Raw genomic sequence first — 17,042 nt, forward strand, 5'->3', positions numbered from 1 at the left:
ATATAGGACAGTCAGATCACCTTTCTCTGTTTCTCACTCCTAAGTACTCACCACTCATCCAGCGTGTGAAACCCATAATGAAGACAATAAAAGTGTGGCCAGACGGGACAGACTCTGTGCTACAGGACCAATTCAAACACACAGACTGGAATATGTTTGTCATTCAAGCAACCTGTCATCCCACACAGACATTGAGAGCTATGCTTCCTCTGTACTGGACTACATCACCACCACCATAGACAGCGTCACCACCCAGAAAATGATCACTTTGTACCCAAATCAGAAATCCTGGATGAACAGAGATGTCCGTCTACTGCTGAAAGCCCACAACGCTGCTTTCAGATAAGGAAAAGTACAAGCCTACAGTACAGCCAGAGCTGACCTGAAGCGTGGCATCAAGAAGGCCAAGCACTGCTACAAACAGAAGGTTGAGGAGCATTTCTCCAACTCCAACCCCCGACATATGTGGCAAGGCATTCAGGTCATCAGCGACTACAAGTCCAACAACCCTTCTTCCCATCCTCTGATATCTCCTTTCTCAATGAGCTCAACAATTTCTATGCTCGGTTTGAGAAGGACAACCAGGAGTCTGCATTCAGGGCAAGACTGGCTACAGACCATCAACCCCTAACACTCTCCCCCAGTGATGTTAAAGCAGTGCTGAGCAGGATTAATCCACATAAAGCTGCAGGCCCTGATGGCATCCCTGGACGTGTGCTTAGAGCATATGCTGGGGAGCTGGCGGGGGTCCTGACAGACTTATTCAACATGTCTTTGGCCCATGCTATTGTTCTGACCTGCTTCAAGACCCCCTCCATCGTGCCAGTACCAAAACACTCCACTCCAACATGTCTCAACAACTACCGTTCAGTAGCACTCACCCCCGTCATTACAAAGTGTTTAGAGCAGCTGGTCCTGACAAATCTCAAATCCTCTCTTCCCCCCTCCCTGGATCCCCACCAATTTGCCTACCACAAGAACAGGAGCACAGAGGATGCAGTCTCCCTAGCACTGCACTCTGTCCTCTCGCACCTGGATAATGGCAACACATATGCCAGAATGCTGTTCATTGACTTCAGTTCAGCATTTAACACCATCATCCCCTCTAAGCTCATCATCAAACTCACAGATCTGGGCATCAGTGCTCCCATCTGCAACTGGTTGTTGGATTTTCTAACCAACAGGCCCCAACATGCTCGTTTAGACCATCACTGCTCCTCCACCCTCATAGTAAACACTGGCATACCATAAGGCTGTGTGATGAGCCCGTTCCTCTACTCCCCTTTTACTCATGACTGCAGACCTGTACATTACACTAACACCATCATCAAGTTTGCGGATGACACCACAGTGATAGGCCTCATCAAGGACAACGATGAGTCAGCCTACAGAGAGGAGGTGGACCGCCTAGCTGTGTGGTGCAGCGAGAACAACCTGCTGCTCAACACCAATAAAACCAAGGAGCTCATCATGGACTTCAGGAGGAATGCTGACACACACACACACATCCACATCAATGGTGCAGCAGTGGACCGTGTGACCAGCTTCAAATTCCTGGGGATTCACATCTCACAGGACCTCACCTGGACAACCAACTTGGTCAAGAAGGTTCACCAGCCTCTCTTTTTCTTGATGACTCTGAAGAAAAACCACCTCTCTTCAGACATTCTGGTGAACTTCTATTGTTGTACCATCGAGAGCATCCTAACCGACTGTATTACAGTGTGGTATGGGAACTGCTCTGTCTTGGACCAGAAGGCACTGCAGAGGGTGGTGAAGATTGCCCAGCATGTTGTGGGAGCCTCGCTTCCTCCTGTTGAGGATGTCTACGGGGGAGCCATAAACATCATCAAAGACTCCTGCCATCCAGCACACAAACTGTTCACTCTTCTGCCCTCTGGAAGGCACTACAGGAGCCTTCAGACCAAAACCACCAGGTTCAGGAACAGTTTTTTTCCTTCAGCTGTCTCACTGCTGAACTCCCCCCCCACACACACACACACACACACAGGGCCCCCCCACACACACCCTCATCAACAACCCCCCCAACAAACTGAATTGACTTGAACTGACTTCATTGCACTATCACTATTTGCACTACTGTTTATTCATATCTTGTTTTGTATATACTGCAAATATCTATGTATAATACCATTTGCACTACAGTTCATTCATATTGCACATTTTCATTCATATTGCACATTCTGAACATACTGTAAATATCTATCATATAATTATACCATTCCATACCCTGTAATTCCTGTACATTTATATTTATGTATATTACACTTATGCTATTTACTGCTATGCACTTCTGGTTAGATGCAATCTGCATTTCATTGCCTTGTACCTGTGACATGTGCAATGACAAAGTTGAATCTAATCTAATCTAAAGAGCAAGGAGTGTAATAGTCGGTGAGGTCACAAAGGACCCCAGGGTAACTTCTAAGCAACTGAAGGCCTCTCTCACATTGGCTAATGTTAATGTTCATGAGTCCATCATCAGGAGAACACTGAACAACAATGGTGTGCATGGCAGGGCTGCAAGGAGAAAGCTACTGCTCTCCAAAAAGAACATTGTTGCTCATCTGCAGTTCGCTAAAGATCACGTGGACAAGCCAGAAGAAGATTGGAAAACTGTTTTGTGGACGGATGAGACCAAAGTAGAACTTTTTGGTTTAAATGAGAAGCGTTATGTTTGGAGAAAGGAAAACACTGCATTCTAGCATAAGAACCTTATCCCATCTGTGAAACATGGTGGTGGTAGTATCATGGTTTGGGCCTGTTTTGCTGCATCTGGGCCAGGATGGCTTGCCATCATTGATGGAACATTGAATTCTGAATTATACCAGCGAATTCTAAAGGAAAATGTCAGGACATCTGTCCATGAACTGAATCTCAAGAGAAGATGGGTCATGCAGCAAGACAATGACCCTAAGCACACAAGTCGTTCTACCAAAGAATGGTTAAAGAAGAATAAAAGTTAATGTTTTGGAATGGCCAAGTCAAAGTCCTGACCTTAATCCAATTGAAATGTTGTGGAAGGACCTGAAGCGAGCAGTTCATGTGAGGAAACCCACCAACATCCCAGAGTTGAAGCTGTTCTGTATGGAGGAATGGGCTAAAATTCCTCCAAGCCAGTGTGCAGGACTGGTTAACAGTTACCGGAAATGTTTAGTTGCAGTTGTTGCTGCACAAGGGGGTCACACCAGATACTGAAAGCAAAGGTTCACATACTTTTGCCATTCGCAGATATGTAATATTGGATCATTTCCCCCAATAAATAAATGACCAAGTATAATAATTTTGTCTAATTTTTTAACCGGGTTCTCGTTATCTACTTTTAGGACTTGTGTGAAAATCTGATGATGTTTTAGGTCATATTTATGCAGAAATATAGAACATTCTAAAGGGTTCACAAACTTTCAAGCACCACTGTATATTCAAAATACAGAAAAAAGCCTGTGCTACACCTATGAGTAGGTGTATCCAAACTTTTGATTGGTACTGTATTTAGGATGCATTATCATTATACGTATACATTATCACTATACATATAACTTTTTTCCCTTGATTTTCTCCCGGATTTAATTCTGGCCAATTCTCACATCACCAGACAGTTCTCCCCTATCACATGACAGCCACCCTGGGAGGGCAAAGGCTATCATGTGCTTCCTCCAAGGCATGTGATGACAGCAGACCGCATCTTTTCAAACTGCTCATGCAACATCAGAGATGGTGTAACGCACTCAGAGGAAAGCACTGCCTGCTCACATCTGCATGCATGAGCTCATAGACACCTATGACTGGCCAGTGTCACTGTAATTGACAGAAAGCGAGACCATGGCCCAATTTTGCTGTCTTAGCTACACATGGTTGTAGCATCATCAGGATTTGAACTTGTGATCTCCATATGACAGGGTGAACGCTTTTCTGTTGCATTACTAGGGAGCCTTGCTATACCTATAACTTTAAAGGAACAGTGCACCGTATTTCCATAATGAAATATGCTCTTACCTGAATTGAGACGAGCTGCTCCGTACCTATCCGAGCTTTGCGCGACCTCCCAGTTAGTCAGACGCAGTCCGACGCGCTGTCACTCCTGTTAGCAATGTAGCTAGGCTCAGCATGGCCAACGGTATTTTTTGGGGCTGTAGTTAGATGTGACCAAACTCTTCCGCGTTTTTCCTGTTTACATAGGTTTATATGACCAGTGACATGAAACAAGTTCAGTTAAAAAAATTGAAACGTAGCGATTTTCTATGCTATGGAAAGTCCGCACTATAATGACAGGCGTACTAACACCTTCTGCGCGCTTCGGCAGCGCACTGATACGGAGCTCAGATATCAATGCGCTGCCGAAGCGCGCAGAAGGTGTTAGTACGCCTGTCATTATAGTGCGGACTTTCCATAGCATAGAAAATCGCTACGTTTCAATTTGTGTAACTGAACTTGTTTCATGTCACTGGTCATATAAACCTATGTAAACAGGAAAAACGCGGAAGAGTTTGGTCACATCTAACTACAGCCCCAAAAAATACCGTTGGCCATGCTGAGCCTAGCTACATTGCTAACAGGAGTGACAGCGCGTCGGACTGCGTCTGACTAACTGGGAGGTCGCGCAAAGCTCGGATAGGTACGGAGCAGCTCGTCTCAATTCAGGTAAGAGCATATTTCATTATGGAAATACGGTGGACTGTTCCTTTAAGGTTTTAACAAAGTGTTTACATACATGGACTTCAATGTATAACATTTTGTCAAAAATTTTGGTCTTCCAGCCATTCTGGGCAGCTTCAGTTGGCAGCTCAGAGTACTTGGTCTTTTTCTTCTCGTAAGCTTCTTCAACACCATGGATGCAATCTTCCCCAATCTATCCTGAGACCGGGATTAAGTATGCACTGGCTTGTGCAACCCCAGTGGCTGGGTAATTTTATCTAATCTGCATGTCTTTGAACAGTGGGAGGAAACAAGAACAAACCCACACAGACAAGGGGAGAACATGTAAACTCTACACAGAAACACCCCCGTCAGGTGAGGTTCGAACCCAGAACCTTCTTGCTGTGAGGTGACAGTGCATCACCCACTTCCAGCACTTGCTTTGGGATAAATTGTATAAAAGAGCAAAGACAGACTATTTTCTTGATATGATTTAGTGTCACTGGGAGAAAAGGTGAGGGATTTTTTTTTGTTATATTGTTAGTTTAAACCCCAAGGGTGTAGAGTTCCTCAGTGAGAAGGGAATGTTTCAACCATAAATGAACTTTAATTGTGAATCTGGTTAAAGTCTTGAGCAGGATTGCAGTGGTGTAGTAAAATGTACATTCTGTAGTACATTGTTCTTGAATCACTGGTAACACTACGGGTGTCAATGAATTAGTTATTTTTATTCTGTATAGTGTTCACTGAATTTGGGTAAGTTCTGAGTTAACTTAAAAGTTTTCTTTAATTGCAACATATGCATGTTAAAATAATATATTGTAATTGTGTTCTCTGATGGCTTCTTGGTTTATTTTCCCTACTTTATTTGTGAAGACACTTAGATGGTCTATTTTAGTGCGATTTGTAATGGCAGCTTTTACAAACCAGGGTGAGGGTTGTTTGTGATTTTGAATGTGATGTAAAGCTGTGTAGGAAAATGTTTACTAAATGTACTATATGGATCTTACACCATATAATTTTCCTTGTCCCTCTCATCTTGCCCAGCTCTTAGGAAAGGTCGTTTCTGGATTACGCCTGACCCATATCACAATGATGACAACATTCAAATTGGGCGTGAGGTGAAGATCTCATGCCAGGTGGAGGCCACGCCAGCTGAGGAACTAATATTCAGCTGGCTGAAGAATGGGCGAGCTCTACGCAGCTCAGAGCGTATGGTCATCACCCAGACTGACCCTGATGTTGCACCAGGAACCACTAACCTGGACATCATTGACCTCAAGTTCACAGATTTTGGCACCTACACCTGTGTTGCATCACTCAGAAATGGAGGCATTCCTGAGATTAGCATTGATGTTAACATCTCATCCACCACAGGTGAGTCAGGATATGTGTGGTTGTCATGGGGACAGGAAAGCAGTTCAACCAAACAGTGCAACATGGACTTGTCAACTAACTTTGTTCATTCTTAGTGACAGTATCATCTGGTTAAATGAGTATGTTCTGCTGAATTTAATTTTATTTATGTAGCTCTTTTAACAGTGGATATTGTCATAAAGCAGCTTTACAGAAATCTGTACATGGATTTAGATTTAGCACCCTAATAAGCAAGCCAGAGGTGACATCCATCCATCCATTATCTGTAATCGCTTACCCTGTGCAGGGTCGTGGGCAAGCTAGAACCTATCCCAGCTGACTATGGGCGAGAGGCGGGGTACACCCTGGACAAGTCGCCAGGTCATCGCAGAGCTGATACATAGAGACAAACAACCATTCACACACACACCTATGGTCAATTTAGAGTCACCAATTAGCCTAACCTGCATGTCTTTGGACTGTGGAGGAAACCGGAGCACCCGGAGGAAACCCACACAGATATGGGGAGAACATGCAAACTCCACACAGAAAGGCCCCCATTGGCCACTGGGCTCAAACCCAGAACCTTCTTGCTGTCAGGCAACAGTGCTAACCACTACACCACCATGTTGCCCAGAGGTGACAGCAAAAAGGAAAATCTCCGTTCCTGTCAAGGTGGCATAAGGAAAAACCAGACTTAAAATTTAACCTATCCTCCTCTGGGTGATAGTGGATAGTGCAATTATGAGTTCTTATTCTTCCACAACATAAGTAACTTTAGGCTATTCATGCAGGACAATCCTTTGCAGCAATGAGTGATTTTCAAGTAAAGGAGGCTTCAAACAAAAGCACAGAATCAGGATGGGCCAGGCAAGTCCATAGGGCAGAAGGAGTCAGGATCACAGGGATCTCATCAGGCAGCAGATGTAATGAGTGTAGCTTGAGAGAGAGAGAGAGAGAGAGAGAGAGAGAGAGAGCATTTGATCAAAGAATGCATGGCAGATCTTAAAAGACCAAAAGATTACTCAGGTACTGTGTGAGAACAGGGGCAGCACGGTGGTGTTGTGGTTAGCACTGTCGCCTCACAGCAAGAAGGTCCTGGGTTCGATCCCAGCAGCCGGCGAGGGCCTTTCTGTGTGGAGTTTGCATGCTCTCCATGTGGGTTTCCTCCGGGTGCTCCGGTTTCCCCCAAAGGCATGCAGGTTAGGCTAATTGGTGACTCTAAATTGACAGTAGGTGTGAATGGTTGTCTGTGTCTATGTGTTAGCCCTGTGATGACCTGGTGACTTGTCCAGGGTGTACCCTGCCTCTCGCCCATAGTCAGCTGGGATAGGCTCCAGCTTACCTGCGACCCTGTAGGACAGGATAAGCGGCTACAGGTAATGGGTGTGTGAGAACATTCAGTGCTTTAGAGGTCATTAGTAGCATGTTATATTCAAAGCAGAATTTTTACTGAGAACCAATGCAGTGTAGATAAGATAGAAGTGATGTGGACAAATCTTCTGGTTTTTGTAAGGATTCTAGTTCTTGTAAGGTGTTTATTTATGCACATGTTAGATTACCAAGACAGAAAGGCATTACAATAGTCCAACATAGGCTTAAAAAACCATGAACTGGTTTTCTGCACCTTATAGTGACATTATTTTTCTTATTTTAGCAATATTCCTGAATTGAAAAAGGCTGTCCTAGTAATAACATCTACATGAGCTCCAAATCAGAGACTGGAGTCAGCCATTCACATTGGTACACTGCTGCAATGATGTTATTGGAATGCCATCCAGAGTTATTATGTAATCAGAAAGCTACCTGTGGTTACTCAGCATCCAGTGTCTAATGCCCTTTACACATTCCTCAACTTTGTTAAGCTGGTGTTTGTTCTGGGGGCATTTGTGCAGAAACGTACAGCTGTGTATCATCAGCATAGCAGTGTAAGCTAATACCATGTTTATAATAATTGTACCCAGAGATAGCATATCTCGATAAAAATGTGGTGGACCTAAAACAGAGCCTTGAGGAACACCAAACTTTACTTTAGCATGCATCGATAAGTCACAATTTACATCTGCAAACTGAAAATGATGAGTCAAATAAGACCTGAGGCAGGAGAAAGCTCCAACAACATTTTCTAGTTGTAATAAGTCCCTGATGTGGGTGAAGTACAGAAGCACAGCAGGCGAGAGATGATGTTCACACACACTTTTATTTTGGACTGCGCTCCTGTTGCTTTTCAGCTTTAACCATCCATTTCTAGTCACACACAGACACGCACACACAGACACAGTTATGTTCTAGAATGGGGAGATCCCTTCTCTCTGCTCTCTCCCTCCTTTTCTGTCCTCCACCGTCACTGCAACAAACACACACACACACACATTAATCGACAACAGGTGCATTGATTTTGCCACTCACCTTCCCTGGCCCCGCCCTCCATTCACAAACTGATGCTCAGCTATGCCCCCGCTGCCACATACCCCCACCACCTGACTTAGGCTGGGGAGCCGTCCAGCCTGCAATGGACTCCCCCCTGACGGGACAGGAAGTCCGCCACCAGCATCTGTGCCCCTGGCCTGTGGACCACCTTGAATTTAAACAGCTAGAGGGTGAGATACCAATGGGTGGGCTGTGCATTGGCATCCTTCATGCGGTGAAGCCAGTGGAGGGGTGCGTGGTCCAAACAGAGGGTGAAAGGGCACCCCAGCAGGTAGTATCGGAGGGTGAGGACCACTCACTTGATGGCCAGGCACTCCTTTTCGATGGTACTGTACTTACTTTCACGCATCATGAGCCTGCGGCTGATGTACAGAATGGGACTTTCCTTGCCCTCCACCTTCTGGACAAAACAGCCCCCAGTCCTCTGTCTGATGCATCTGTCTGCAAAATAAAGGGGACAGAGAAGTCAGGGGAGTGTAAGAGTGGCCCCCCACACAGTGCAGCTTTTACCTTAGTGAAAACCTGTTGGCACTGTTCCATCCACTGGACCAGATCTGGTGCTCCCTTTTTATTGAGATCAGTCAGCAGGCTGGTGACATCTGAATAATTAGGTGTGAACCTATGATAGTAGCCAGCCCCAGGAACTGTCTCACCATCTTTTTGGTCTTGGGCCTCGGATAGGCCGCAATCACTGCAGTATTATCAATTTGGGGACACACCTGTTCATGACCCAAGTGGAAACCTAGATACCGTACTTCCACCCACCCAGTTGCATGCTCTTTCAGGTTAGCTGTGAGACCTGCATGCCTCAATGACTCTAGGACATTTCTAAGGTGTTCAAGGTGCTGCGGCCAGTTGTTGCTGTACATGATAATGTTATCAAGGTATGCTGCCGCATAGGCGGCATGGGGACAGAGTATCTTGTCCATGAGCCACTGGAACATAGCGGGAGCCCCAAATAACCCAAAAGGAAGCGTGTAAAACTGGTGTAATCCAAACGGTGTGGAAAAGGCCATTTTCTCTGGGGATAGAAGAGTCAAGGGGATCTGCCAATATCCCTTCATCAAATTGAGTGTCGAATAAAAGTGAGCAGCGCCTAACCAATCGAGCAACTCATCAATGTGAGGCATTGGGTATGCATCAAATTTAGACACCACGTTGACTTTTCTATAGTCTACACAGAACCGGATCGACCTGTTGGTCTTGGGTACCAGGACCACTGGGCTGCTACAGTCACGGTGTGACACCTCGATTATGCCCATGTCAAGCATGGCCTTGAGTTCATCCCAAACCACGTTTTTTTGTGTTCAGGTAAGCGGTAAGGGTGACTACACACCACCACTCCTGGGGGCATTTTAATACAGTGTTCTATGAGGTGGGTGTGGCTGGGAAGGGGTGAAAACACATTGGAAAATTCCTCCTGCAACTTGGCAACCTCTGTGAGTTGGGCTGGTGAGAAGTGGTCTCCACAAAGTGTTAGGGTTTTGCTGGGATTCGAACCTGGCTCGCTGGTGTGATAATCCAGCAAACCCCCACTAGGCCACCAGGGGGATGACTCAAGTGCAGAGGCGTGAGGTGGAAGTAGAAAAGTATCAAAAAGTTTATTTACAAAATGTACAATCCACGGCAAAAAACAAAAGTAATCCAAAAGCTCAGAAGATAAAGGGAAAATAAAAAAATATCCAAAAGTTCAAAGTCCAAAAATAAGAAAAGAAAAGGCAAAAATGCAAACGCTCAGAAGATCTCAAAAATGGTACAAACAAAATTCAAAAAGGTCCAAAAAGAAAGCAAAGTACAAAAACCACAAAGACACAGGCAAGGAACATGGAACAGAGGGAACTAGCACTAACAGGCATAGCATAGGAAAAAGACTCTGTGACAAGGGAACAAACAGAGGGGTATTTATACACACACTAATTAAGGAACAGGGCGGGGCAGGAAACAGGCAATGAAGACAAACACAAAAACACCGTGGCGGCCTCTAGAGGCCAAAACAAACAAGACAAGATGGAAATAACAGTGGCCTCTAGAGGCCAAAACAGTCCCAGTCCTAACAGGACCCCCCCCCCTCTAGGAGTGTCTCCTGACGTTCCCAGGGTGATCCGGATGGGCCGAATGGAAGTCCCGGCATAGTCCCTTATCTAGAATGTCCCGGGCGGGGACCCAACAGCGTTCCTCAGGGCCATAGCCCTCCCAATCTACTAGATATTGAAGCCCACCACAGACCCGGCGGGAGTCAAGCAGGCGATGCACGGTGAACACAGTCTGACCCTGGAAGATGCAGGGGGGTGGGGGTTCCTAGGGGCAGGGACATACGTGGACGTCAGTACGGGCTGCAACAGGGAAACATGGAATGTGGGGTTGATCCTCAGAGTCCGGGGCAACTGGAGCCGGTAGGTGACAGGGTTCACCCTGCGCACCACCTTGAAGGGGCCAATGTAGCGAGGAGCAAGCTTGCGGTTCTCCACCCGCAGCAGAAGGTCCTTAGTGGACAGCCAAACCCGCTGCCCAGGGCGGAAAGCGTGGGCAGGTCTTCTATGGCGGTTGGCCTGAGTCTGGTTGGTTCTGGAGGTCTGGATGAGGGTCTTCCTGACCTTGCTCCAGGTCTTGCAACACCGTCTCACATATTGGTTGACCGAGGGCACCCCCGCGTCCTCCTCCTGGTCTGGGAACAGAGGTGGCTGGAACCCGAATTAGCACTGGAATGGTGACAGCTTGGTGGCCGATGACTGCAGGGTGTTGTGGGCGTACTCTGCCTATGGCAGCCAGGTGCTCCACGATGTCGGGTTATCCATAGCCAGGCCTTGCAGGGTGGTTTCCAGGTCCTGGTTGAGCCTCTCCGTCTGGCCATTGGACTCTGGGTGAAACCCAGAGGAGAGGCTGGCAGTGGCTCCGATGACCTTGCAGAACCCGTGCCACACTCGGGAGGAGAACTGGGGCCCTCGGTCTGAGACAATGTCCTGCGGGAGACCAAAGACTCGGAAGACATGAGTGAATAATAGCTTAGCAGTTTCAAGAGCAGAAGGGAGCTTGCACAGTGGTAAAAAGCAGCATGCCTTGGAGAATCTGTCAACTATGACCAATATGACAGTGCTACCTTGTGACTCGGGGAGACCCATGATGAAGTCGACTGCCACGTGGGACCAGGGACGCCGGGGAATGGTCAGAGGTTGCAGGAGACCCTGGGGGTGCTGTTGTAGGTTCTTGCTTCTGGTGCACACTTCGCAGGAAGGGACGAATGACCTCACTTCCTTCTCCATGCTAGGCCACCAGAAGCGCCTTCTCAAAAAGTCCAGGGTCCTTCGAGCTCCCGAGTGGGCGGTGAGAGGGGACGAGTGACCCCACTGGAGAACCTTGGCCCGGGCTTGATGTGGGACGTACAAGAGGCCCGGTGGCCCCGTCCCAGGACCGGGGTCCTGGCATTGGGCTCGTCGGACGGCCTCCTCAATACCCCAGCGGACAGGGGCCACAATCCGGGACACAGGGATAATAGGCCCGACTTCACTCTCCCTGTTAGTGGCAGAAAACAGCCTGGACAGTGCATCAGGTTTGGTGTTCTTGGAGCCGGGGCGGTACGATAGGGTGAAGTCAAACCGACTGAAAAACAGGGCCCACCTAGCCTGTCGTGGGTTCAGTTTCTTGGCTTGCTGGAGGTACTCCAGGTTCTTGTGGTCCGTCCAAACCAGGAATGGATGTTGCGCTCCCTCCAGCCAGTGCCTCCACTCCTCAAGGGCCAGTTTGACCGCTAGCAGTTCTCGATTCCCCACATCGTACTGGGACTCCGCAGGACTCAGGCGGTGGGAGAAGTATGCGCAGGGGTGCAGCTTTCCTTCCGAACGTTGAGAGAGCACCGCGCCGACACCACTGTCCGAGGCGTCCACCTCCACGATGAATGGTTGGGAGGTGTCCGGGAGGACCAGAATGGGTGCCATGCAGAAGCAGTGCTTGAGGTCTTTGAATGCCTTTTCCGCCTGAGGAGACCAGACATAAGATCCACCTGTCCCTTTGGTGAGGTCTGACATAGGTGCTGCTACAGAACTAAAGTTCCTGATAAACTTGCGGTAGAAGTTAGCAAATCCTAAGAACCGCTGAACCTCTTTGACGGACTTGGGAGTGGGCCAGTCCCGGACGGCCAGGGTCTTGGCTGGGTCCATTTGGAGTTGGCCTGTCTGTACAATAAAACCCAGAAAGGAGACCTCGGGAACATGAAATTCGCATTTCTGGGCCTTGGCAAACAGATTGTTCTGTAGCAGCCTCTGGAGAACTTGGCGGACATGGTGGCGGTGCTCCTGCATGGTCTTGGAAAAGATAAGGATGTCATCGAGGTAGACAAAAACGTACAGGTTAATCATGTCCCTCAAGATGTCGTCGATTAGGGCCTGAAAAACAGCTGGTGCGTTGGTGAGTCTGAATGGCATCACCTGGTATTCGTAGTGCCCAGACGGGGTGTTAAAGGCAGTCTTCCACTCGTCTCCCTGTCGGATACGGATGAGGTGGTATGCGTTCCGTAGGTCCAACTTGGTGAAGATGGTGGTGCCTTGGAGCAGGTCGAATGCTGTGGACATCAGCGGAAGGGGATATCGGTTGCGCACAGTGATCTTGTTCAGGCCCCTGTAGTCAATACATGGTCGGAGCCCCCCATCCTTCTTGCCGACAAAGAAGAAGCCAGCACCAGCAGGTGAGGTGGAGGGTCGAATGAACCCAGAGACCAGGGCGTCTTTGAGGTATTCCTCCATGGCCTTGTGTTCTGGCTGAGAGAGGGAAAACAGTCTGCCACGAGGAGGGGTAGTCCCAGGGAGCAAGTCGATGGCACAGTCGTAGGCCCGGTGCAGAGGAAGAACAGCGGCCCTGCTTTTGCTGAATACCTCCTTCAAATCCCAGTACTCTGTGGGAACTTGAGATAGCTCGGTGAGATCAGGGGGCTCGGCAGGAGACACAGGAGAGCTAGAGAGCAGACAAGAGGCATGGCACGCAGGGCCCCATTCCACAACCTGGCTTGTTACCCAGTCTATGCAAGGGTTGTGGCGGGTAAGCCAAGGAAGGCCTAGAATCACTGGGAACTCTGGTGAAGGAATCAGGTGCAGGGATATTTCTTCCTTGTGACCTTGAGACTGGAGAAAGACTGGAGAAGTAACTTGGGTGACTCTTCCATCATCTAACGCTTGGGCATCGAGGGCAGACACAGACAGCGGGATTTCAAGAGGAGCAGTAGGAACATTGATACTTTGGGCAAAGTGAACATCCATAAAGTTTCCAGCCGCCCCGGAGTCTAACAAGGCTTGACAAGAGTGGACAGACTCACCTCAGGAGATGGAGACCGGGATGTAAACTCCTTGGCCAAGAAGTTCAGGAGAGAGGGTAGGCCCCATCACAACCCTCCCTCGGCTGGACGGGGCGGTCCTTTTCCCGAGAGTTCGGGACATGATGCTCGGAAGTGACCAGGCTTGCCACAGTAGATGCAGCACTTGTCCCTCCTTCTGCGCTCCCTCTCAGATGCGGAGAGGTGAGTACGACCCACTTGCATGGGTTCTGGACAGTCACTGGAGGAGGTAGACGGGCTCCAGGTAGAGGCAGAGAGGCCGGGGAGGCTCAGGACTTGGCGGCGTTCTCTCATCCTGTTGTCCAGACGAGTAGAATGTGAGATCAGTGTTTCGAGGTCACTAGGGCATCCGATAGAAGCCAGACCGTCTTTGATGGGGTCAGACAGACCATGGTGGAAGGCTGACACCAGGGCAGTCTCGTTCCATCCACTTACTGCTGCGAGCGTCCGGAACGAGATGGCGTAGTCTGTGACGCTTCCCCCTTGCCGGATGGACATGAGCTTTCTGGCTGCGTCTTTACTGATGTCTGCTTGATCGATGACACGAAGCATCTCCTCAGTAAACAGCTGGAAATCAGAGCACTCGGGTCCCTGTCTCTGCCAGATAGCAGTGGCCCAGGCCCGCGCCTTACCAGCTAACAAGGTTATCACAAAGGCAATCTTGCGGCGATCTGTAGTGTAGGTGGTAGGCTGAAGCTCAAAGGTGAGTTGGCACTGGGTAAGGAACTCTCGACACTCACTGTGCTTGCCGTCATACCTCTGTGGTGCAGGAAGGCTGGGTTCGCGAGGTGAAGAAGGCAGCATGGCAGGAGGCACTGGAGCAGAATCAGGCGGAGGAGATGGGGGCAGAGAAGTTAGCTGTGCCAGGGTTTTCCCAATCTGCTGAAGCAGTACCTTCTGGCGAGCAAGGGCCTCACGTTGGCTTGCGAGAGTCCATCCATGAGTGTCCATGGTGGATCTGAGGCGTGTTAACGCAGCCATCATTCCCAGAAGGTTGGCCGGGTAGACAGATGAAGAAGCCTCTGCTGAGTCGGTCATGACGGAGTCTTTCTGTTAGGGTTTTGCTGGGATTCGAACCTGGTTCGCTGGTGTGATAATCCAGCAAACCCCCACTAGGCCACCAGAGGGATGACTCAAGTGCAGAGGCGTGAGGCAGAAGTAGAAAAGTATCAAAAAGTTTATTTACAAAATGTACAATCCACGACAAAAAACAAAAGTAATCCAAAAGCTCAGAAAATAAAGGGAAAATAAAAAAATATCCAAAAGTTCAAAGTCCAAAAATAAGAAAAGAAAAGGCAAAAATGCAAACGCTCAGAAGATCTCAAAAATGGTACAAACAAAATTCAAAAAGGTCCAAAAAGAAAGCAAAGTACAAAAACCACAAAGACACAGGCAAGGAACATGGAACAGAGGGAACTAGCACTAACAGGCATAGCATAGGAAAAAGACTCTGTGACAAGGGAACAAACAGAGGGGTATTTATACACACACTAATTAAGGAACAGGGCGGGGCAGGAAACAGGCAATGAAGACAAACACAAAAACACAGTGGCGGCCTCTAGAGGCCAAAACAAACAAGACAAGATGGAAATAACAGCGGCCTCTAGAGGCCAAAACAGCCCCAGTCCTAACACAAAGGACTGGAGCGGTTTGAGTTATTGCTTTGGTTGTTTTTAACTCCGGCCCCAGGTCTGCCTTCTCCAGAACTACTGATGCAAACGCCACAGGGACCCCCTTGTTCCAATGTTTTAATAGGTTGAGGAGGTATATTTGCAGGACCCTACCTCTATCCATTTGCCTCACCTCATAGTCGATGTCCCTGATTCACTGTGTGACCTCAAAGAGTCCTTTCCACTTGGCAACTAAATTAGAGCTTGACGTGGGCAATAACACAAGTACTTTGTCTCCCGGGGTGAACTCTCTAAGGCATGCGCCCCTGTCATACAGCTGGGCTTGATGTTCTAGTGCCTGCCGTAAATTCTCCTGGGTTAAGTGCGTGAGGGTGTGGAGCTTTGCATGCAGGTTGAGAATGTATTGAATTTCATTCTTACTAGGTGAAGGTCCCTCCTCCCGATTTTCCTGCAGCATGTCCAAAATGCCGCAAGGCTTTCACCCATATAATAATTCAAATGGTGAAAATCCCATGGAGGCTTGTGGGACCCCTTGTACTTCGAATAATGGGCTCGAGTCATTTATCCCAATTACGTGCATCTTCACTTACAAATTTCCGAATTAAATTTTTAAGTGTCTGATTAAATCGCTCCACTAAGCCATCTGTTTGTGGGTGATAGACACTGGTGTGGATAGATTTAATTTCCAATAACTCATCCAGTTTGCGCAGTATGCATGACATAAACATAGTGCCTTGGTCCATCAGGATTTCTTTTGGAATCCCAACCCAAGAGATAACACAGAAGAGTGCTTCTGGAATACTGTGTGCAGAGATATTGCGGAGAGGTACTGCTTCCGGATATCACGTTGCATAGTCCACCAGAACTAAAATAAAGCAATATCCTTGTGCTGACTGATCTAATGGCCTGATGAGATCCATACCAATTCTCTCGAAGGGGGTCTCGATTAGAGGGAGAGGGCGCAAAGGTGCTTTTGGAGTGGCCATGGGATTTACTAATTGACATTTGTGGCACACCGCACACCATCAATGGACATCTCCACGAATCCCTGGCCAGTAGAACCAGGCCATGATTTGGGCTAGTGTTTTATCCTGTCCGAAGTGTCCAGCCATGGGATTAAAGTGAGCATGAGTTCCCTATGGCTCTTAGGGATTAGCATTTGGGCGAACTGCTCACCGGTTTGAGTGTCCTGCATCACTCGATACAGCCTATCCTTCATAATAGTAAAATACGGGACGGCAGGTGCCGCATTTGGCTGGAGAGTTTGACCTTCGATTACTCTCACCTGCTCAAATGCATAACACAGTCTTGTCTCGCAACTGCTCTAACAGGAACTCCTCAAGGGACTCCCCAAGAGAGGGAGGAGGGGCGAGCTGCTCCTCACTCCTCACATCACCCCGATGCGGTGTTGATGTAGACGGCTCTGTGACAGCTTCCCCAGTCAATGCTACATTAGGATCCCCCTGTGATGTATCATCGCAGGACCCACTCCCTACTATGTGTTCCATTAAGTTTCTGAACCCCTGTCAGTCAGTCCCCAAAATCAGTGGGTGGGTGAGACGAGGATTAACTGCCACCTTTATGCTATGCTTTTGTCCCCGAAATAGAATATGGACAGACACTAGAGTATAATTGTGAACATCCCCATA

At 48.1% G+C, this 17,042-nt stretch overlaps 1 protein-coding gene across 3 annotated transcripts in view; it reads left to right on the forward strand.

The window, feature by feature from the left end:
* mdga2a (MAM domain containing glycosylphosphatidylinositol anchor 2a) overlaps positions 1-17,042 on the forward strand; it is a 256,090-nt gene that overhangs the window by 137,396 nt on the left and 101,652 nt on the right. For all 3 annotated transcript variants that reach the window (XM_060933897.1, XM_060933898.1, XM_060933899.1), the window contains exon 7: positions 5,704-6,033. In XM_060933897.1, coding sequence (XP_060789880.1) covers positions 5,704-6,033 — 330 coding nt within the window. The remainder of the gene's footprint in view (positions 1-5,703; positions 6,034-17,042) is intronic.

Source organism: Neoarius graeffei, chromosome 11, assembly GCF_027579695.1.
Source record: "Neoarius graeffei isolate fNeoGra1 chromosome 11, fNeoGra1.pri, whole genome shotgun sequence".
In the NCBI taxonomy this organism is placed as follows: Eukaryota; Metazoa; Chordata; class Actinopteri; order Siluriformes; family Ariidae; genus Neoarius; species Neoarius graeffei.